The sequence below is a fragment of the Ctenopharyngodon idella genome, chromosome 3 (assembly GCF_019924925.1).
Source record: "Ctenopharyngodon idella isolate HZGC_01 chromosome 3, HZGC01, whole genome shotgun sequence".
Taxonomy (NCBI): Eukaryota; Metazoa; Chordata; class Actinopteri; order Cypriniformes; family Xenocyprididae; genus Ctenopharyngodon; species Ctenopharyngodon idella.
Window position 1 is genome coordinate 44847455 of NC_067222.1, and position 24707 is coordinate 44872161.

Consider the following 24707-nt stretch of genomic DNA (forward strand, 5'->3'; position numbering starts at 1 on the left):
AGACCGGTGTTTTGTTTTGCTCTATTCTCTGTGCTTCCGCATTCATCAATACGTCAAGCTTCGGGTCAGAGTTCACTCTTTGGCCGTAAATCGATGTGTATGGCCGTCTGTCAGAAGCTAGTTACTTTAGTTTTTAAAGTTTTAAATATGGATATTTTTCTTACAAAAACGCATCACTTCACTTCAGAAGGCCTTTATTAACCCCCTGCAGCCGTGTGGATATCTTTTATGATGGATTGTGGCACTTTTTGGGGCTTCAAAATCTCAACCTCTATTTACTGCCATTATAAAGCTTGGAAGAGCCAGGATATTATTTAATATAACTCCAACTGTATTCGTCTGAAAGAAGACAGTCATATACACCTAGGATGGCTTGAGGGTGAGTAAATCATGGGGTAATTTTCATTTTTGGGTGACCCAACCCTATAATTCTACTTTAATTGAAAATATCGATTTTGTAGAACAATTTAGAATACTTCAGCTGAAATAACTATATCATGTGTCAATTCAACTAAAAGAAAATGCATTATAGTAATGAGTATAAATGGAGTTTTATTCAAGTCTTGCAGGTTTTTGTCATATCGTGATACAATAATCTCTTAAGGTGACTTCATGAGTGTGAAACGTTGGAGGAGGCTTCACTCTGAATTGTAATAAGGTACGATATCTTTTGCTTGTTTGATTCAGTTAAAACATATGCTCAGGTGCTTTCTGTAAGTTTTAATGGATATCTTAAGCTTTGGATCTCATATGATTTATTGGCAGTTCTCTGCTTAAATGACCTAATAACACCAGCTCTTTATCTGGTTTTTGTGAGAAAAATGCAGAAATTAATGTTACTTCTCTAATTCTTTCTGTACAGATGTAGACCTACGGTGAAATATAACTGTGTACTTAAAATCATTTTTGCTGTAAAACTGTTTAAAAAAATACAGTATAAAGGCCATTTCACATCAAAAACGGTACCTATAATGATAACTATAAAAATAAAATTTTAAAAATATCTCTAACTATACAAGAATAGTGGAGTCCACACCAAAACTATAACCACAACGACACAGAGAAATGATATCGATGGAGTCACATTCAGAGCCATTTTTTTCCAGCTGATAATCAGTCAAAACATGAACAGCCAAACAAAATCCATCCGACTTTATATCACATGCTGCAGTTATGTTCACTAAATGTAACTGCTGCACGAATTTACAAAAAACAGAATGTTATTGTCTGTTGGTGTGGATGAGAATTTTGTTATTATTGTAGTTACGGTTATAGTTCATTCTTGGTTTGAACTAACATGCCTGCTTGTTAAAGTAGTATATTGAATTAAAAAAAAAAAAAAAAGTAAATAGTAAATATTAAAAAATAGTAAATTGATTCAATTAAATAAAATTAATGAAATATTCCTTAGTACATTAATTAAATTAAGTTGATTGATGAAAAAGATTTAGTTTGACAAACCTAATAAAGTTCATTACCTTTGAATTAATTCAACTAAATTGTGTTGACCCAATAAAAATTATTTACTTTGAATGAAATAAATTAAATTGTGTTTAAAAATGTTCCTAATTTAAATGAAGAGTAATGAATTAATATTTAAGTGCACATGAATATACTCACACATGGTCAAAGGGCACGGCTTCATTTCTGAGATCAACGGGATGATGCATGGGTCTGTTACTCTTCATAGACACAGATCTGGATACTGGAGATGCTGCTCTCTTTCTCTTCCTGCTGAAATAACAGAGATATATTTCAGATCATTTCTGAAGCAGTGTTGCCAGATTGGGCAGTTTTGAATTTGACTGTGCGGATAAAAATTGGTTTGGGTGGGTGGACAACATTTGGGCTGGTTTAGAGTCAGTTTGGCGGCATTACTAGGGGTTGAACGACATCAGATTTTTTAAAGTCGACATTTATGTGATAAAAGTCGAGTCGACGTTGACTAGTCGCTGATGACGTCATTAATGAACAAATAACCTTGAGCTGACAGCTGAGACTCGAACACGTTGCCTATGGCATATGCTATGGCACATGACACAGCGCTGCCCACCATGGCTGTTGCTCCTACATAACAGCTCATTTTTATCAGTTCCTGTCTTTGAGTCATTATATTTCTCACAGATTTCTGCTCGTTCTAAATAGATACAGATAAAGTAGCACATTAAGGATGACATTTACATGAATGCATTAGTGAGAGAGTGATTGCGTGTGAATTAATTCTACCAGCATCTCTCTACTAATAGAGAAGCTGTGGGTTTTAGTTACTAAGAAATATATGCTAGAACTTTTCAGCTTCTAAGCTATTTTCCTGAGAAATCACAGAACAGTGTTGACAATACATTTCTGCGCTACTGAATGATTCTGTGCGACTAGTTGATGCGACCCCTAGCATGTACTGCATCCAATCAGTCATCATGTTTTAATCTGTTAATTTCTTGATTGCCGTTTTGACAGTGTCTGCCTGGACATTTTAGTCATATTTGCTCATCCTGATTTGATCAGTTTTCCTGAGGAATTTAACTTTATCTTAATTTTATCTTATTATATAATTTTATATAATTTTGTGATAATTATTTTGTTTTAAGGAGTAAAAAATGGTCCTTATAAACCTTGATTGACTCGGAAATATAAAATTCTCTAACATTATTTTGACAGTTAAAGCTTTGGGCAGTTTTTTGTTGGAGTGGGTGGGTTTTGGTAAGCCTTTGGGCTGGAAATCGTCCACCCAATCTGGCCACACTGTTCTGAAGCTAGAAAAATATACCAGTTTCTTGAGCTCCCTAGTTGTTATTAATGCAAAATAAGAGCTATGAACAAAAGGTTGTGGTTGTATTGATGAGAAATGGTATTATGACACTGACACTGATGAAGGCAAAGAGCCAAAACATTTGTCATCTTATCTCCTGTGTAGTATGATTAAAGTGCAGACCTTTTTTGTATTCTGAGAAATGGTATTAAAAATAAAGTTTAACCCCTAATTCTGCAATTGCTCTGTCTTTGGAAGCCCATATCTCTTCCTGACCTTTTTTTTTGCGGGTGAGCCAAAGTAGCCAGCAGGTGGGCATTATGCAAATATGTTTCATGGTGACATAGCTACATCATGGATAGGGTTTAACAGATCGAACCGTGATCCGTACAGACCAGGGCCCGCAGTTCGGCACGCATGTGATCCATCATAGGGTGTAAGTTTATCATTTGCAAGTGTTTTTAAGTCCTGCCAATTTAAACATTCAAGTGATTTTAATCCATTCAAGTGCAAGAAGACACAAAATAGGACTCAATTTAGCACTTGTGCTTAGGGATGCACCGATATGAAAATTTTGCTAATACCAATAACCAATAATTCTTTACATATTAAAGCCGATAACAGACCCAAATTTTGATATACTTTGAGAACCTGATTACAAAAACAAAAGGCTCACCGTTAAAAGCCATGTCCCAAACACTTCAACATAAATCAAACACAATAACAATACAGTAGCCTAGTTTGAACCAGTGTAAGATTCCTTAACTTTTAAAATTTATTTTACACTCCTATTGCCAACTTTCTTATATATATATATATATATATATATATATATATCTTAGTTAACGTTAATCTTAACATTTTCTAAGACATTTTTAAGATCCAGAGTTGTATCTGTTAACATTAGTTAATGCACCGTAAACTAACATAAACACAAATATTTTATTAACTAACATTCACAAAGATTATTGTTGCTCTTTGTTAGTTCATGCATTAACAAACAAGACCTTGTTGTAAAGTGATACCAAAAAAACGTTGTTGATGAAAATATGAAAAATAAATATATAAAAAATTTTGATATTACATTAACAGAAAACAATTTCAAATAACATAATTGCTGTTTGAGCTGTGTGCTGAAGCTGAAGAGAATGAAGACCCGTAAACTGAAGCACTTTGCTACAAGTTTAATCAACTCAATGGTCGCTGAAGAACGGCAACTAAACCCAAAGAATTTACTACTTTTTATTACAAAAGTGTATACCATAATAATGTTATGTATATGACAGTCCTAATCATAGCTTTTATTGTTTCGCATTGCATCGCTGAAGCTGAAGAGCTGAATGAGCACCGGGAAACTGAAGAGCTTTTCTAGTGGGTTATTTAACTCAACAAAACGCATCCTATATGAGATTAACCAGATATTTATATTACATAAACTTAATATTGCACAAGCGAACTTGACTGTGCTGGTCAGAATGTGCTCATGTTCTGGATGCGCTCCCCACAACAACACGCTCAAACACGTCAGCAAATAAACCCAGAGAATTCACAAAGTTTTATTACAACAGTGTTCTCATTATAATGTTATGTATATGACAGTCCCAATCATAGTTATTAATGCGCATTGCTATTGTAAGTTGTGCATGCTAAAGCTAAAGATGATCACCAGTACAATGAAGCGCTTTACTGCATCGTTAATTAACTCAACCAAACGCATCCCATATGAGATTAAACAGATATATATACACAAAATAAACATAATATTACAGTTTACAATGGCACAAAAGGCTGCAAATGCACAAGCGAACTTGATTGTTCTAGTCATGAATGTGTAACTCTGTGGACGCGCTCTTTCCATAACAACGCGCTGAAACACGGACACACAAAGAATTCACAACATTATTTTACAGTCATATTTTTATGTAGTCTATATGTAGTGTTGGGAGTAACGCATTACAAAAGTATTGCATTACAGTAACAGATTACTTTTTGCTGTAGTGTAAGGCATTACTAATCAATTTTCAGTAATATTTTACTCGGTAGCCTACATGTTCAGTAACGCTTGCGTTACAACACACTTTTAGCCCAAAATTTAATTGTTCACAAAAAAAAAAAAAAAAGCAAGACCGCGAGACATTAAAGGATTAGTCCACTTTCTAATAAAAATTTGCTGATAATTTACTTGGATTTCAATTGGCCCCAAACCGTTGAAGGTCAGAATTATAGTTTCATTGCAGCTTCAAAGGGCTTTACATGATCCCAGACTAGGAATAAGGGTCTTATCTAGCAAAACGATCGGTCATTTTCTTTAAAAAATGAAAATGTATATGCTTTATAGACAAATATAAAATAATCGTTCATCGTGATTTCAAAATACAATCTAAACCTCTGCTCCGAGCTTGTATGTTTTGATTGTCCACATTATTTTTTTCAAGAAATTACTGGATGTAGCATTTCTATCACAAAGAAGTGGCCAAATAATAAAGATTAAGTTAACATTTGAATTAAATGTGGTTTGGCCAATATTAAACAAGGATTTGATCTTTTGTAAAGTGTAACAACAACAATCACCAGTCCGTTTACGCCCTCTGCAGGCATTTGTTATAATACATGATGTGCATAAGTTGATTGTCTATACATGTATATTATATTATGTATTTTAACAGTGTTTTTCTATAAGACTATATAATTACTTGATTTTGATAATTTATTTGAAAACATATTATTGCCTCATTGTTATTATATAGGTATTTTAAGTCAATTTAAAGGTTATTGTTTGCTTAGGTCTATTTTTATTACCAGTCTTAAGTGAAAATTTACAGTTTAGAAGGAAAACAGATGTGTATCACTTGACATTTGACATTTGATATTCAACAGTGCTTTGCATCTGCATACATTGACAGCATTTTCTTTAAGAGCTGCTGTGCAGCCAAAATTATATACCATTTATCACTGTAAAGCTGCTTTGACACAATCTGCATTGTAAAAAGCGCTATATAAATAAAGGTGACTTGACATTTTATTAGATCTGTGCATTGGCTCTTAAAGTGACAGAAGTATAATATACCTGCTTCTGTCTGTCATTAATGCTAATCAAACAACAAAAGACAAAGAGAAAATTCCTTTTGTAGCTTTAACAATTAATTACATTTTATTTATACAGTGAAGACTATGCAGTGTTATTTTACATTTGATTATTCAATGTATTTTTGTATATTTTGCCTACTGTTAGAACTACCTGAAAAACTTAAAGCACTGTTTAATTATCTTATATCTGTGTTCTATTTTATCAATCAATGCTTGTAATATGTAATTTGTTCTTATTTTATTACTAAGTATTCACTAGTCTTTAATAAATAATAAATAATTTGAAATTCATTAAAGCTACAATATGTAGATTTTTCGTCACTAGAGGTTGCCTATTCAAAATAGCCAAAATAACCTTTCATTGAGTAATTTGTCACAATACAGAAGTCAAGTCGGCCATAACTTCCGTTACATGTTGACTTTAGTTTGCTCGAGCCCCAGTAAAATCTTGCTGTGCCCCAGTAAAATTTTCCTGATAAATAATTTTCTAATGTGGTAGATTCCAGTAAATACATCTAAAATCAGGCTTTTTCTATTCATTGAATGTTATACAGTAATTCAAATAACGTAAATGATATTATTTGAAAATATGCAGACTATTTGTAACGCTAGCTGAAGCGAAAACTATTTTCACAGGTTCATAACGCAATTTTAAAAAAAAATCAGTAATTTTTTAAATCGGTTTCTTTTTTGTTTGTTTGTTTTTTCAGTTGTCCATTCAGATTTGTGGGAGAGCCATGATCTTTATTTTAAACAAAAAATTATGATTCTCAATTTATCCAGAATCATGCAGCTCTAGCAGATAGTAAATGATACTCACACAAAGTCAGAGGTCACAGCAGCTCCATCACTGAATTTATGTGGTTCAAATCCACAGCTGAATCCTGGAAATGGTCCATCATTGAGATCAGGGGGAATAATCATGGAGTGGTTACTCTTCATGGACACACAGCTGAATCCTGGAGATGGTCTATCAGTGAGATCAGGGGGAATAATCATGGAGTGGTTACTCTTCATGGACACACAGCTGAATCCTGAAGATTGTCCACCACTGAGATCAGGGGGAATAATCATGGAGTGGCTACTCTTCATGGACACACAGCTGAATCCTGGAGATGGTCCATCAGTGAGATCAGGGGGAATAATCATGGAGTGGTTACTCTTCATGGACACACAGCTGAATCCTGAAGATTGTCCACCACTGAGATCAGGGGGAATAATCATGGAGTGGCTACTCTTCATGGACACACAGCTGAATCCTGGAGATGGTCCATCAGTGAGATCAGGGGGAATAATCATGGAGTGGTTACTCTTCATGGACACACAGCTGAATCCTGGAGATGCTGCTCTCTGAGTGTGAACAGAAGCCTCCTCCTCTCTCTCCTCATTCACACTCATTTTACAGGCAGGTTTCTGCTTCTCTTCCTGCTAGATGACATTTGATTTCAGGCCCGTATGTGGCAATAAAAAAAACAAGATTAATACACTGAATTTTGACAATTTGATTAAAATGAAACTTTTTAGATTATTCTACTGAGTGTGTACATTAGGGTTGGGTATCGTTTTAATTTTAACGATTCCGATTCCGGTTCTGGTTCTGCTTATCGAATTCAGTTCTTATCGATTCTCGATTCCAATATTTTTTTTATGGAGAGAAAAAAAGAGCAAATACTTAAAGAATAATGTTTTTACCTTTTATTCTTGCCACATTTAGGCTATAACCAGTAGGCTGTTTTTGTACCTGAGTGTGAGACGCTGCTATTGCTAAGCTGTATCTGGTGCTTTAGGACTCGCGGCTGGGTTAGAGTTCACAGTTCGTTATTTCAAATGTTTCCAGGCTCGCATATATGCTTTTCAGAATTCCTCAAGCGCACCGCAGGTCATGTGACAAGAACCAACCGATCAGCTTTGGCCTTTCCGTAACAACATCAAAAGCTCAGCCGGGTTTTATTTCTCATCTCCATAAATATATCTAGTAAAGCTAATGCAAGGGCTAGAAATCAAGTAATCCTTTGCTGATACTTCCTCGTCATCTTAAAGAGTGCAGTTCATGGTTGCATAGCAGTGACAGATGCCACAGGAGCGAAAGCGCTTTGGAAAGGAGGAGAAAGTGGCGTGGCCGCGCTTTCCACACGTTTTTAGACGCGACATGTGAACGGCCCCAAACACGGTGCATTCCTTCAGATTAATGGCGTGTTGAAAAGTCAGTGCCAATTGTAATGAACTGCGTATGTGCGTGATGAGATAATGTCTTTGTCGCAGGTCCTAGCAGATAGATACAACTGTAAAATGCTCACTGCTGTTCACCGTGTGAGAATGACTGAAAAAAAGTCAGGAATCGATAAACAGAATCGAAATGCGCGCATCGTATCGAATACCCGGTTCTTTGAAATTTGGAACCAGTTCTAAAATGGAACTGGTTCTCGATACCCAACCCTAGTGTACATTAGCCAAAGTTATGAGAACGTTTCCTGTTATCTGGGTTACAGTGATTTGAACTACTCAACTTTTTAATTGAAAAATATGCTATAATTTACATGATTCATGTCATTCATAACTGAATGTGACGAGACAAGAAACTTTTTTGCATTTTTGACATATTAGACATACAAACAAGAGTGAATGTGCATGTTTAAGACATGGTTACGACTTGTTCTCAGTCTAATATATTTTGCTCTTACTCGTTTCTGTATACATCAGTTTATTAGGGCCTGAGCACCGATGGTGTGAGGACCCTATTGGAATTGCTCCGTTTATTATTATTCTTCCGCTTCTTCTTCTTCTTTTCCCAAATGAATCGCATTTTTGAGGGCCTAAACATGCTCGAAAACTCATGAAACTTTGCACACGCGTCAGAAGTGGTGAAAATTTACATCTGTTATGGGTCTCAGAATTAAGCGTGGCAAAATGGCTCGATAGCGCCACCTACAAAATTTCAACGAAGTGCCCCTTGCACCATGTTTCACGTACAGGTATGAAATTCAGTAGACACATGTAACAGCCCAATCCCTACAAAAAAGTCTCCTGGTGCAAAGTCTGAAAACCAACAGGAAGTCAGATATTTTGAATTTTCTCTGCAAAATTTGTGCACTTTTTGCCATTTCCAGACATTGTACTTTAACAAACTCCCCCTAGAGCTTTTATCAGATCAACATCATATTTGGTCAGTCTAATCTAAAGGCCTTTGCAATGTTAAATTGCGAAGATCTAGAGTTTTCGCTGGAGGGCGTGTCCGTGACGGCCTGACAAATTTTTAATATAAGTTTATGTAACTTGGGTATTTAAAGTCAGATCAGCCCCAAACTTCACATGTTTGATAAGAGTCCTGGCCTGAAGACATCTACATGGCAATATTCAGTTACGGTCAAAGCGCCACCTGTTGGCAGCAGGAAGTCTGGCACTTTGAAATGAATTGGCCATAATTCTCCTGTATTTACACGCTTACATGCATGTCGCCCACTGTTCACTGTTTTCCTAAAGCCAATGGGTGGCAGTGAGCCCGGGTGCGAGGAGGGCTAATGAGTCATGGGTGTGTTTTGGGCGTAACGTGCAACAAACCAATCAGAGTCTCATCTCCCATTCCCTTTAAAAGTCAGGTACCATGGAGAATTGATATTTACATGGCGGAATTTACAAGTGAAAAAGACTGAACACTTCTCCAGAGAGGAATCCTTTTATTTTGAATATTTAAAAATGTTTGTGTGCTGCTGTGCATCCCTGTGTATGTAATAAGAAGAGTGTAAACGCGTTCTGCACCCGCCTATAGGCGCATATTACTAACACATTTTTAAATAACAAAACAATATTGCCTCATTGACTTTAGACTAGGTTTTTGTTGGTCAATAGTGCAGTTAGTAGCTACGCACCAAAAATGCGTCTGAACACACCTCATTTTCAGAAAAGCACTCCCATGAGTAAACAGATGGTGTATTTGCTATTTAAACAACGTGGCGCAGGACGTGAAAATGATCACTGCGTCGGGCTGAAACTAGCAGAAAACACTTGCGTCTCGCGTGTATGATAGGCTTTATGGCTGCATCCGAAAAATGGAAAATGCTGCCTTTTAAGGACACATTTTAAGGTAGGAAGGCATCAAGGCACATCTAAATCTAATGTTAGTTTCACTTCGTGTTTCCTGAGATTCCACAGATGTGTCCTACGCTGCCTTCGATATAACACAATCCTGTGCGTTCCATTCTGTGACAGCTAAATAATTAAAGCTAATTAAATATTTGTTCAGTTCTCACCAAAGCTCGTGCTATTTTGCTGTAGATCATTAAACTGTTAAGCTGCCTCAGTCTGTCTGTCTGTCTGAAATCAGTTTCGTGAGGTGCCTTCATGCACAAACTGCATTACAAGTCACTGCCTGATAAGGTAGCGAGGCAACAAGTCAGCTGCCTAAGTTTTCAGAAGCAGCCTATAGGTGTGTTCAACATCGGCTGCGGCTGGATTCAACCGATCGGCGAGAGTAGCCGTGTGCAGGTTGGGAGGAGCTGAAAACAGAGACGTGAAGTCGGACACTTTCTGCTTCCCGTAGTGACGCTCATGCTACGTTTGCATACTTTATCACAGATGATGTGAAATATATGCAACATTTGACTAATACACCGATGTTTCAGAGACATTTTCATTCAATACTTCATGTACTGCTTACAGCGTCTGTTTTTACAAGAATAAAGTTCAACATAAGCATATATTATTTAAATACCAATGTAGTGGGGTCTACATTTTTTAATCAGTTTTATTTTGATAAACATGACACAATATAACATCGCGACTACATGAAAAGAGCTTTAACTGTTATAAAAATACAGATTTGTGAGCATTAGTGGAACTGAAGGCGTGACAATAAACACGAAACACACATGATCATTATCATGCGGTGAATCCGGCCAATCGTGAAACAGCTGTGTCGTCATTAGAGCTCGTGCAGCTCCTCCTGACAAAGACTGTATTATTATAGGGAGATGAGAGGGTCTGTATCTGTATCTCTTACCATTGGAGAAAGCATAACGGCTAACTTAATCACGTGCGGCACCTCTCAGCCAGTGGTGTGCGGTGGTGTTTTAAAATGAGGAGGCAAAGTCCTCATTTATGTCCTGTTACACAATTTTAAGTTAACATTACATAAAAAGAGAGACCAAACACAATTCTATTTTGTTATTTTTACACTATGTAATGTTCTATTTATTAAAACCAGGTATAAAATAAAGTTAGTGTTTTTACTCATTTTTACATTTATTCCAAAATAACAACTAAAGGCAGTAACAATTTAAACAATATATATTATTTATATTATTGTTAACTAATATTCAGCTTTTCTTTTTAATAGTCAATTTATTTTCAGCAGTCATCAAGCTTGTACACACTGGTCAGTGGTCACAGACACGAAGATGTACCTTTAATTTCACCACACTGATTGCTCACTAAAAACCCCCGCAGTCATCTGCTTCATTTCTATGAGCTGAAGGGAGACACAGAGACGCGACTCCCCGCTGTAACTTCACCTGCGGGTGTCGCTGTTTGACAGTGTTTCTTTAGAAAAACAAGTGACTTTTACACTTTTTAATGACAAATTTTGTAACATTTGCGTTGTTTTATTTTTGTAATATCGATTATTTTCTCATCCAGTTTTTTTGAGGAGGCACTGCCTCCCTTGCCTCCTCGGAGGAAACGCCCCTGCTCTCAGCCTATTGTGTAATGGCAGTGACATCAGTGCCCGCTGTTCAAAACTCCTTCCCTGCGTACCGCCAGAGCCAGGGCGTTAGCATTAGCTGTTATGCTTTTTTGGCTAAAGGTTGCAGGCTTGCCTTCCAACGGCTTTGCCTCCTGAGAAACCGTGCTGGCTGACTCAGGCGGCTGATCTTGAAATCGCTCTTGCGGTACTTTGAAGCCATACGTCACAGTCACATGGCGTCTGTGCAGCGCTGCATCAAGTCGAACAAGCCTAATGTCTTACCGGCATGTACTGCTTCAAGTCAGCCCCTGATCGGTCTGTGCAGCGCTGCATCAAGTCGAACAAGCCTACTATGTCAGTCAAATGCACCTGAAAGTTGCGTTCGTTACTATAGCAACAGCACATTAAGGGCTCGCTAGCACGTCAGCTAGTGAGCGTCAGAACACAACAATTTATGAGACCAATACCATGTTTTTGATCTAAACTCATATAACATCAGTCGAGTGTTTGAAATAACTTCTTTTGGTGACCTGATGTGGCTTATTCTCATGAAATGAACAAATGCTACAAAACAGAGGTCAAAAATGGACATTTCTAATGATGTCGGCTACAGTATGTCAAGATAAAAAAAGAAAGGAGTAAATTTCACAGAAAAGAGTAAATTTATAAATTAACAATAACCAAAAACTAATGCTTTAAATTATATTCATTAATTCATGATACCTCATTTAAAGTGTAATATGTGTTACATGAGCAAATGGTAATGTACACAACCAAAATCATAACATTTTGCCCCACCACTTTTGAAGTTGTGTTGCCACCCTTGCTGTACTGTACCAAATTCAGTTCACACATCACTGCTCTCGTGCTTGTTATACTACAACACTTAGTTTGATAAAATATGCTTTTTGATTTTTTTTTTTTTTTTAATAACAGTGAAGTTAGTGATTTTATTTCATAAGAAAAAAATCATAAAAAACGTGCACTTTTTTTTAAACTAAGTGCTGTAGTATAACCAGCAGGAGAGCAGTGATGTGTGAACTGAATTTGGAGACACTACAGTGTGTAATATTGAAGTTATTGACTATTTTTATAGTACGCTTTCGGGTTTTGCACTGACGCCTGCGCATTTTGTCCAGTGCGGAGGAAAGCCCCTTTTTTTTTTTTGGGCCAGAGGGGAAAATTAGGTTGTAGCTAGTTGTCTACGTTACTACGCTTGAAAAGATGTGTTATTTGTGTTTTAACAAGGTTTAGCTGTCGAGTTATTGATCCGGGAAATTCGAATCTGTGAATATTTTGCCACCTTTACCGAACTTATCCACTTCCGGTGTCTTTCACTCGTTACATCAAAACAGAGCCTTGAACTAGAAGCACTTAACATATATCTTTATACTTAAGTCCAAGTTCAAAAAAAAATTTTTGTTCGACGTTTAAACGCAAATGCTCAATATATAGATAGATGCTATTGATATTATAACTATGAAACGTTTTAACAAACTTACCGTGACATGTGAAGGCATTACTGATCTTGAATTCTCTGAAATGGCGTCTATTCTGATTCGACTGCTTTCGGTTTCACTTCACTGAAGCAGTCAGGAACATCAAGCCCCGCCCCAAACTGGACTGAACTTGATACCGTTGGGCCACGTGCTCTCTACTGCAGCTACACTGGACTAGAAACTAGACGTGCCACTTAAAAAAAAAAAGAAATTAGTACTTTTAGTACATTTCAGAAGTACAAATTTAAATGAATTTCACTTTTTTAACTGAAAGATAAATTTACATTGGATGAATTATTAGGGCACTGTGGGACGCTAAGCTTTAATATGTATAGCCTACATTTCTTATATTAACAATGGTTTTATTATGATAAATGTTTGTGAAATATTCATGCAATAAAATGTGAATTGAAATTATTTTATTTTTTTGAAAAAAACATCAAACAATGTTCAGTCAGATAAAATATATATATATATATTATTCAGCAAGGACAGTAAATTAAATTGATCAAAAATGGCATTAAAGGCATTTTTAAATGTTACAAAATTTCTATATTTCAAATAAATGCTAAACTTTTGAAGTTTATATCATCAAAGAATCCTGCTGAAAAAAAAATGTATTTTACAATTCCCACAAAAATATTAAGCAGCAAAAACTTTTCAACATCGATAATAGAATCAATTATTAATAACTGATCATCAAATCATCATATTAAACTAATTTCTAAAGGATCATGTGACACTGAAGACTGGAGTAATGATGAAATTCAGCTTTGATCACAAAAATAAATTATATTTTTTATAATATATTCACATAGAAAACTTACTTTTTGTAAGAATATTTCACAATATTACTGTTTTTACTGTAATCTTAATTATTCCAAAACATCTGACTGGTAGTGTAATAATAAAACAATAATAATATAATTGTCTGCCAGCTGCTAGAGTGTTGCAGGTGGTTGCTAGCGCTGTCAAGGTGATGATACACGGGGCAACTTTTTGAGCAATGTTACCGTCAACGGACAACCAGGTGAGACACAGGGTCCACGACCAATCTAAAGTATCCAGAGAGAAATTTGTGACACATTCTCAATGGAAAAGTGCCCAAGCAACATCGCTCAAAAAGTTGCTCCGTGTATCATCACCTTTAGAGTGTTTTGTAACTAGGGAATTGTTAGGAAGTTGCCGAGTGGTTACTAGGGTTTTCTGGGTGGTTGCTAGGCTGTTGCTAAGCAGTAGAGTGATCACTTAGATGGTTGATGTATCTATGTTAACTTGTACAACATGATCATGAAATAAATCACTGAGGTAGAATCTGTTAAGGCATTGTAGGTTTAATTCTTTATCTATCTTCAATATGAGCCTTGTATCCAAGATGTGGATTTTCATCCACATATTTTCTAATGTACCAACAGGATATTCTCGCTTTCAAATTTTCTTCAACAATGAAGTCAAGAGCAGCCTGAAGAAGAAAAGAAGTTCATCATTGAGTTACAGGAAACATCAAAACTTGAGGAACTAAGGAAGTTGAAGAGCGGTTTCACCTTTGCCAGGTGTGCAGCTACACCTTTCCCCCTGTGTGATTGAGGGACCTCAGTAGACATCAACTCCACCTGCTGATCATGTCTGATAGTGTACTTCAGTACTGCACTACTCACTGCTCCTGATTCACATGACAAGGAGAATATTGTTATTAGTGACATAAAATCACACAGGAGTCGAGACTGCAGGCTGTCTCATAACCTAGAGTGCTGCCTACCTAGTGGACAGTGCTGTGAATCAGCTGTTTTGATGGTCAGACAGCTGTTTTGATCCTGTCTAAACTAGTGATGGGCACTTTCAAAAAACTGCTTCATGAAGTTCACCCCATGTGAACCACTGAACAAGTGTCTATGGGTTCTGATCAGTTTTATGCATTTGTAGATGTTTCAATTACACATTAGTATAATTAAAAGGAATAATAGTAGTTAATAGTCTCTTATTGGCCTGTTTAGCTAAGCCATCCATGGAACAAACAAAACAATTGATAATATACAGACATTTGATATTTAATCTTATTAGATTATAAGTTAATTGTATTTGATAGATTTTACTTTCAATATAACATTTGCAATGGGTTTTTAAGCATGTTTGGCCTGCGTTTTTGTTGCATTTACACTGTTCTGACCAGCAGGGGTCACCAGCGAGTGGCGTTTCGAAAGCTTCGAAACAGTGAATCATTTTGTGAAGCAACTGGTTCAATTGATTCGAAGCTTAGAAAAGCTTTGTTTCTCCCAGATCCAAACAGCAGCTCACTAGGTTTGAGACAGAATAAAGAAACGTTATTTTCTCTTACCGTCGCAGTCAAGAGTGATTGTGAAACGCTGATTCTGTCTATCGTGCATCACATTCGGACTCGAGACGTCTCTACATCCACAACATTTGCGGAGTCGTTGACTGTTCTTATATCCTTGAGTGAACCGAAACATGCAGTTTCGAGACAGTAGGTATCGCGCCATGATGTGACGTCACCAAGCAGTGTGTGACAATAACAGCAGAGGGCGCTGTAATGATGTTCACATCTGACCACCACCACTGAGTAACATCGATCCTCACATGATATAAAAGTGTTTTAATATTATATTTGAATGTTAAATACACTAAATGAATAAAATAATAAACTTGATGCTGGGTGGTCTATAGATTGATAGATTTTTTTTCAAGACTCACAAACAATAGTATTCAGAGCAATTTATGAATAATTTATTCTCTTCTAATTTGAGTACTACATCACATCATTTTATACGTTTATAATGTTGTCCTTCAGTCGTCAGACATCTTCACAGCTGCAGTGTTTCTGACTCCTGCTGCCATGATGGCGAAAAACAAGTTGGGGAAGAGAGATCTGACATAGAGAGCTGCTTTAGGGATGGAGCGAGCCATTAAAACCTCCTTCTTCTTGCTACTCAGAGTCTTCAGGAGCTCAGTGGCCATCTCTTCAGGGTTCACACCAAGGGACTTCGGTTTGAAGTCTGCCGTTTCCAAGCAGAAGTTCCAAGGGAATATAGAGGACAATACAAACAAACTTACTTGGTCTTATGAACTGCAAACTGTGATCTTTGCATTATGAACCAACAATGCCGCTTACTCACGTGTCCACATGGATTTTGCTGTGGCCTCGTCCTTTGAGTTTGTGCTGGGAGTTTTTATGAAGGTATGGTTGACGGTGCTGACTGTTATCCCATATTCCTGAACCTCAGCCCGCAGACACTCAAAGAAAGCTTGAACGGCATGCTTGGAGGCAGCATCTGAACAATGCAGAACATCTTATATTGACAAATATATATTTAACATATTCATTGTTTTATTAATGCTACTGATTAATTGTATAAACATTAAAGGAATAGTTCATACAAAAATAAAACTCATGTCATTTCAAACCCATATGCGTAAAACAGTTGATTTTATTGATCTTTAAGCTGGAAAAGAGCTGCATGAACATTCTTCAAACTTTCTCCTTATGTGTCCCACTCAGAAAATAACAGGATACAGATTTGGAACGACATGAAGGTGAGTAAATGATGACAGAACTGATCCCTTTAAAACTCACAGGTGGCGCGGAAGGGCACCGTCAGTTTCCCCTGAATGCTGTTGACTAGAAGAATGTGACCTGTTCTTCTGGAGATCAGCGACGGAAGAACACCTGTGACCGTGAATAAAATAAGTTTAAAATGCTTTGTCACAACTGAGAGTTATTGTTGACAGCTGTGTTGGAGTTAACATTTTACCCTTAACCAGTGTGACGGGCCCAAAGTAGTTGACGTCCATGACAATCCTGTCCATCTGGAGGGACAGACTCTGTACAGGAGCCTTCACCTTCATGCTGCTGTTGAAGATGAGGACATCCAGACAGCCGTAACACTCCAGGATCTCAGAGATGATCTCAGGAACGCTCTCCATATTACTGAAGTCCAGCTCCACCAGTTTTGGTGGAAACGTCTAAGCAGTAAAGTTAGAATTGAACCAAGTCACCCCACATATTACAACCACAGTCTTAATAAAAACATTGCTGAATGTTTCAGACAATGTTCATTCATATTGTTAATGGTAATTCTGCACTCACAAGAGTTGGATCTGACTCACTCATCAGACGCTCAGCAAGAGTCTCCAACTTTTCCCAATTATTTCCACAAAGGATCAGTCTGGCTCCACCAGTATGGAAGAGTTTTGCACACTCTAAAATGACCACAATGTAAAAAACATGGTTCAACCAACAAATATGTAATTCATCTGCACACATATATATCATTATGGTTCATCACAGTCTCACAAGCACATTTATTTTAGAGGAGGCCATTCTGTCATTCAGTACATGTTTATGTCCTCATTATGTATGTCTCAATATATTGGACAAAATATCAAAATATTTTTTAAAGATAAATTTATAAATCATATGAGTTTTCAATTATCACATTGTGTTAATATTAAATTGTTTCACTACTTCGGTTTGAGCTGATGTTGATGCAATTTTTTACCTTGCTATTTTTGTTTTAATTGCTAATTAATTTTTCATTTTTCTTATATCCAACCAATTACCCTCCTGTTACTCTTCGTCAGGGTTGGAGTCTGTTTCTGTTTAATTTTGGTCTGTTAGGTTGTTCGCACTGTCAGTCCAAATCTGATTATTTGTGTATCCGACTGGAATCTGATCTAAAATTATTGATTGTTTAAATTGTGTATTGCAACCGATTTGTGTGTCCATGACGCTCTTTCATTCAATGGAACATCTGCATTGATTTCTATGGCACTTACGTTGTGTTAATAGGCACACGCCAACAGTGTTGGGGGTAACACATTACAAGTAACGTGAGTCACGTTATCAGATTACTTTCTTTCAAGTAACTAGTAAAGTAATATGCATTACTTTTAAATTTACATAAAAATGTCTGAGTTTCTTTTTCAAATAAGTAACGCAAGTTACTTTGTTTTCCCATGTATTGAGTGACAGCTCTGCTGTCCTCACGCATGTTTAGAGAAATACAGGTGCTGGTCATATAATTAGAATATCATCAAAAAGTTGATTTATTTCACTAATTCCATTCAAAAAGTGAAACTTGTATATTATATTCATTCATTACACACAGACTGATATATTTCAAATGTTTATTTTTTTTTTTTAATTTTGATGATTATAACTGACAACTAAGGAAAATCCCAAATTCAGTATCTCAGAAAATTAGAATATTGTGAAAATGTTCAATATTGAAGTCACCTGGTGCCACACTCTAATCAGCTAATTAACTCAAAACACCTGCAAAGGCCTTTAAATGGTCTCTCAGTCTAGTTCTGTAGGCTACACAATCATGGGGAAGACTGCTGACTTGACAGTTGTCCACAAGACGACCATTGACACCTTGCACAAGGAGGGCAAGACACAAAAGGTCATTGCAAAAGAGGCTGGCAGTTCACAGAGCTCTGTGTCCAAGCACATTAATAGAGAGGCAAAGGGAAGGAAAAGATGTGATAGAAAAAAGTGTACAAGCAATAGGGATAACCGCACCCTGGAGAGGATTGTGAAACAAAACCCATTCAAAAATGTGGGGGAGATTCACAAAGAGTGGACTGCAGCTGGAGTCAGTGCTTCAAGAACCACTACGCACAGACGTATGCAAGACATGGGTTTCAGCTGTCGCATTCCTTGTGTCAAGCCACTCTTGAACAACAGACAGCGTCAGAAGCGTCTCGCCTGGGCTAAAGACAAAAAGGACTGGACTGCTGCTGAGTGGTCCAAAGTTATGTTCTCTGATGAAAGTAAATTTTGCATTTCCTTTGGAAATCAGGGTCCCAGAGTCTGGAGGAAGAGAGGAGAGGCACACAATCCACGTTGCTTGAGGTCCAGTGTAAAGTTTCCACAGTCAGTGATGGTTTGGGGTGCCATGTCATCTGCTGGTGTTGGTCCACTGTGTTTTCTGAGGTCCAAGGTCAACGCAGCCATATACCAGGAAGTTTTAGAGCACTTCATGCTTCCTGCTGCTGACCAACTTTATGGAGATGCAGATTTCATTTTCCAACAGGACTTGGCACCTGCACACAGTGCCAAAGCTACCAGTACCTGGTTTAAGGACCACGGTATCCCTGTTCTTAATTGGCCAGCAAACTCGCCTGACCTTAACCCCATAGAAAATCTATGGGGTATTGTGAAGAGGAAGATGCGATATGCCAGACCCAACAATGCAGAAGAGCTGAAGGCCACTATCAGAGCAACCTGGGCTCTTATAACACCTGAGCAGTGCCACAGACTGATCAACTCCATGCCAAGCCGCATTGCTGCAGTAATTCAGGCAAAAGGAGCCCCAACTAAGTATTGAGTGCTGTACATGCTCATACTTTTCATGTTCATACTTTTCAGTTGGCCAAGATTTCTACAAATCCTTACTTTGTATTGGTCTAAAGTAATATTCTAATTTTCTGAGATACTGAATTTGGGATTTTCCTTAGTTGTCAGTTATAATCATCAAAATTAAAAGAAATAAACATTTGAAATATATCAGTCTGTGTGTAATGAATTAATATAATATACAAGTTTCACATTTTGAATGGAATTAGTGAAATAAATCAACTTTTTGATGATATTCTAATTATATGACCAGCACCTGTAAAGGTCAGAGGTGTTGTGTGCGCTGTGTGAACATGATGCTTATTGTAGTTCTAGACTAAATGTGAACATGCATTTACTCATCTCACAGATTCAGTATTCCTCAAAATGAATAAAAACAGTGAAATGCAATCTCAGAATAATGCACAAACCTAAACTAATTATATATTAAACAAATATACTTTATGCATTTAATCTCACTTTATTAACCAATGTCTTTGCTGCTGACCTTCAATGATCCAATTCAACCATAATAATAAGCAAAACTGACTTTAGATAAACATCACATTTGTGATCAGCCTGAAGCTTACTATTTTCACTTTTGGTGTGAAAGGGCCTCTACATTTGTCAAAAATATACCTTTTTTGTTGTTATTTAAAAACAAACAAGCAACCCCAGCCCAGGTGAGAAAAAGTAATGCAAAAGTAATGTAACACATTACTTTCCATAAGAAGTAAAATTAACGCAATTAGTTACTTTTTAAGGGAGTAACGCAATATTGTAATGCATTACTTTTAAAAGTAACTTTCCCCAACACTGCGTGCCCAAAACAACAACAACCACAACATAGAGGGATTGATGTTATCTTATTTATAACATGACAATGTGTAGCCGCCGCGCTGGACTACTGCATCTTATGAGGCAGTGGCAGAAACATAAGAGGCTGGTATGAGCGGCTTTATTCTGCGCTGTCGTCTCCATCAGTTTTAAAGCATTTATATTGTTTCTTCTCCATTATATTGTCATTTTCTTCTTATCCGGTACTTTGCAACAACACAGCCTTCTTTCTGCAGTGACTTTCAGCATGTTTCCTAAAACCACGTCTGATGTTTTCGTTTTACATGGCGTGAGAAAGTCACATAAACCATGCGAAATCCGATCAGAGCGGTCAGACAGAAACAGATTTCCATAAATGTGATTTGAATAGGATTTCAAACCACATATGAATTTAAAACAGATTTGTAAAAATCGCATTTCATGTGATCTTTGGCTGTTCACACTTGCTAAATGTTATCGGATTTCGATCGGATATGCACAAAAAGAGGATTTGGACTGACAGTCTGAACCCTGTCACCCTGTCCCTCCATCCAGATTCACCAGCATTCCTGTTCCTCGGTCTGTACATTTCCCTTATGTGTTTGTCACGTTCATTTCAATCCCTTGTGTTCATTTCCTCATTTGTTGCCATGGTAAACGATTGTATTGTGCACCTGTTTTACGTTCAGTTGGTTATTAGCAAAGTCCCTTTAAGACAAGTCATTTCACTCTGCGGCCATCTTTGAAACGCCTCTCGGGCATTTAAGTGTAGCTCCTATCTCTTTGAATGGGGAAACATCAAATTCTCCAAAGCTGTTTGCCAAGTTTTCGATTAAATGTCATATTTGTAATCACCAATGAAATCTGACAACAACTGTCTCATAATTTCTTTTTCTAAACGCTCGAATCATGACAAAAAACGATATTTTTTTAGGCTGGATCAAGCTAAAGCGCATGCGCAGACCTAAATGCACGTCTCGTGTGCCTCATCAAAGCCACTGGAACTTTAGCCAAAAAAGCCTAACGGCTAATGCTAACGCTCCGCCCCCGGCGGTACGCAGGGAATGAGACCAGATGCTGTTTTTTGAATGGATGTCAATGGATGAGAGGCTTCACTATGCTGATTAAACAGCTTTTGTGGGGAAATAGCTAATAATTCAATTAATCTACAGCCTGTTTGCTAATCTTCAGCATGTTTTACACAAAACAATACTTTCGTTGGGAACTATATGTAGATTTTAACTTGATAAAAATGTATTTTTTTAAGAGAAGGCAGATTAGGGAATGTTGCGACTGATGTCACTGCCATTACACGATAGGTGGAGAGGTGCTGCACGTGATTAAGTTTGCCTACGCTTTCTCCAATGGTAAGAGATACAGACCCTCCTATCTCCCTATAATAATACGATCTCTGGACTCATTTCGGAGGCGCGCTGACCTTACCAGTCGGCGATTGGCTCTTATTTAGAAGGCGGGACTTATTCCGCCATATTGCGCGTTGCACTTTCTCCCATTCAAAACAATACGCGTGAAGCTGCGGTCATACTGCACTTTTCGTTCCATTGACTTCCATACAAACGCAAGCTCGTGCGAAAAATTTCGCATTTCGCTGCGTTCCAAAGTTCAAGTTTGGTGAACTTTGACCTGCGAATTCGTGAAGATGTGCGATCAGTAGAAGATCGATTCGTCGCGGCATGATCTCTTGGCTGAATTAAAAGAATGATATTTTTGCAGTAAAGTCGAGTAGGTTCTATATTTTTACATTTTGAATGTATTACTTTAAGTTATGTGTTGAATTCATGTTTATAAAAAAAAGATAGACCGTGATGTCATATCACGACCGTTACAGCATCCGAAGAAATTTCGCACGTTCAAATCTAGTGTGACCGCGGCTTGACACGTCTTGTGTTATTCTATAGTCTTTGTTATTAGCCTGTGTATACAGTATATATGCCCTCAGTTTGTTTAGTCTTTGTTAGGTGTTGACTTTACGGTAAAGCTGTTTTGTTGTTGTTTCTTACTCTCACGGGATGGTTCTCTTTCATTTGTTTTTCTAGCGAATAACAGCGATCTGCTAGTTAAAAGCGATCCACCTCCTCTCCTTCGTCTTTTTGCACCCAATAAAATTACAGAATTCAATATGAAAAGATTTCAAAAGATTGTCATGCTCATGTATAACTCTCAATCCCTCAATGAGCAATGGCTAACTTTAGCTCTCTATTTTTATCCTGTTCATTTTCTTACCAAGCTGTAATTAGTAAAGTTAAGATCATATTTCTGTATTTACATATTTCTGATTTACCCTTTTATAGAAATACTTCCTTAAATTACAATAGAGACTCATTTTAATGTACTGTATGACAGGAATGATCCAGTCGTTCTGTAAAAGCAGCACCATTTCCGAGTGTTGACAGTGAATCCGTAATCAGCACCACTTTGTTCCTCACAGTTGTCTTGGCTAAATGCCTGAGCATCAGACTGTAGAGATAGAAGACACCAGCTGCGACCACCGCCACTGAGAGCAAAACCCAACCTGAGGTCACATCCAGCCTCTGAAAGAGACATTAAAACAATGCAAATACAATATTATTGTTTACAGGAATAATTCCATCAAAATAAAAAAAGTTTTAACATTTTGCTTACTCTAATATCATTCTAAACCAGTATGACTTTCTTCTGCATAACACAAATTCTATAATATATTTTCAGTGACATGCTTTGAGGAATGTCTTAATGGAATTTTATTGCAACCAGGGTCTCAAAAGCTCCAAAAAGGTATATAAAAAAAACACCATCTATTTGACTTTTATTCTAAGTTTGGTGTTCAACAGAAGAAAGAAAGTCATTCAGGTTTGATACTTTAAAAACATTTTAAAGAAACATTTTAAATTTCTCACCATAATATCACTTACACCCATGGTTGTGGTGTTTCAATAACGTTAGACCTTACACAACAGAAAAAGAATATGCATTAATATGAATTAAAGACATTTATAAAGTCATGGATTGACTTTGTATCAATTTTATATCAAACTCTGTTTTCTCTGAATCTTATTTTAGACAAACCTGACTATAACAGGACAGAATATAGTGAAACCTGATAATTAATTATAATTGAACTTACTGCATTTCGCCTTTGTTGATAAGTAATGCAGTATTATATATATATATAGTATATATATTTTTGACTTAAAGTAAGAGTAGTTAATTTAGATGTTACAAAAAAAGCATGTGTCTAGGTTAACTAGATACTTGTGAAAGTCTAAACATTATATTAAACAATACCAGAAATAAAGTCAGAAAATGAAACTCTCTAAAGTCTATCATGGCTTCATGGGAGCTCTGTGTTCAAACCATGTTGAGAAAAGCTCTAAATATATTCCAGCCTCGAATTAGCCAAGAATTCCCAACCTACATTTGGATTACTGCAGGAATGACTAAGAAACAAACAAGCAAAAAATCAATACAAAACATTTTTTGTCATTATTAACAACACTGAAGTAACATGTTTTAAACACTGAACATCAAATCAACACAACTAGACAGAGCTCATATTTATTGTTCTTCATCACTTACCACAAACACGAGTCTATAAGCACCTCTGATGTAAACGTGTATTTAGGATTAGGAATCAGTCTCAGTGATCGTCTCCACTATAGTGTCTCTGCTCACTTACACAGCTCTGAACAACACACACACACAGGCGAATACTGCAGGGTTTGAGTGCTTTTAATAGCTCACAGCTGAAGCTGTCGTATGTTGTATATAGCAGCATGGGAAACTGTTGTTGAGTTTCTAGAAGTAAACTTTATATGGGTTGAGTCTTTGAACTAAGACTGATGTTAATGTTTGATTATTTTTTAGAGAAAATACTCTTCCCCAAATAAGTAAAATTCACCTTGATTTCTGAACAAAAATGAGCATTTAACTATCTACTGTATACTATCTATATACTAACATAGTATAAGTACAAAAGCTTTAAGTTCCATATAAGTTGACATAATAATAACTAATTTTATAAATAATTGGAGAACAGCTGGAAGAAAATCTAAAATCTGATGTTTACATTTTTACAGATGACATCAGACTGAAACACCAGTAACCAGTTTAAACGTTTCAGTCTCTATTTCTCTAAGGAATGAGGAATGCAGTTTCACCAGTTCTTAGTCCTAAATTTCCTGGGAGAGAAAAATTGCAGTTAAAGGTGCAAGATTTTTGCAGTAAAATATACAAAAACCACTAGCTTATTGTTTAAATCTAATTTCCTTTATCATGCCTCAGAGAAAAACACTATTTTGTGAAGTAGCTAACATAGCATAATCAGATGCAGCTTTATTTTTAGTAACGTTAATACAGCATTTTCTCCATCATACAATACGTTTTAAAATTAATTGCATGCCATTTATCAACACAAGCCATCCAGCATTTAATATGATATGCTAAAATCGATCTAGCCTACTGCAGTGTACAACAAGTGTCTCACAGCAGCCGCTGAGTGAACGCTCAGAGTAATGTTATAACATC

At 36.7% G+C, this 24707-nt stretch overlaps 2 protein-coding genes across 26 annotated transcripts in view; both read right to left on the reverse strand.

The window, feature by feature from the left end:
* LOC127509550 (NACHT, LRR and PYD domains-containing protein 12-like) overlaps positions 1 to 13242 on the reverse strand; it is a 238303-nt gene extending 225061 nt beyond the window's left edge. For 2 of the 23 annotated variants that reach the window (XM_051888364.1, XM_051888365.1), the window contains exons 1-3: positions 13016 to 13239; positions 6657 to 7264; positions 1621 to 1734 (exon numbers count right to left, since the gene is read on the reverse strand). In XM_051888364.1, coding sequence (XP_051744324.1) covers positions 1621 to 1734; positions 6657 to 7264; positions 13016 to 13033 — 740 coding nt within the window. In that variant the 5' untranslated portion in view covers positions 13034 to 13239. Of the gene's footprint in view, positions 1 to 1620; positions 1735 to 6656; positions 7265 to 13015 lie in introns of all 23 variants that reach the window. The other 21 variants (XM_051888377.1, XM_051888379.1, XM_051888360.1 and 18 more) reach the window with 19 other exon arrangements.
* A 2496-nt stretch (positions 13243 to 15738) lies between these two features.
* Positions 15739 to 23892, reverse strand: dhrs7ca (dehydrogenase/reductase (SDR family) member 7Ca). 3 transcript variants are annotated; one of them, XM_051888394.1, is made up of 8 exons: positions 23760 to 23892; positions 23081 to 23128; positions 22579 to 22735; positions 17115 to 17227; positions 16780 to 16990; positions 16602 to 16694; positions 16144 to 16299; positions 15739 to 16023 (listed from the first exon to the last, which is right to left on the reverse strand). In XM_051888394.1, exons 2-8 carry the CDS (start codon positions 23099 to 23101, stop codon positions 15815 to 15817), a joined length of 960 nt encoding a protein of 319 aa, XP_051744354.1. In that variant the 5' UTR covers positions 23102 to 23128; positions 23760 to 23892; the 3' UTR covers positions 15739 to 15814. The 3 variants fall into 3 exon arrangements, with proteins under 3 accessions (XP_051744354.1, XP_051744355.1, XP_051744357.1); XM_051888395.1 differs by having other exon boundaries at positions 23081 to 23865; XM_051888397.1 differs by lacking the exons at positions 22579 to 22735; positions 23081 to 23128; positions 23760 to 23892 and having other exon boundaries at positions 17135 to 17227.
* Between the last annotated feature and the right edge of the window lie 815 nt (positions 23893 to 24707).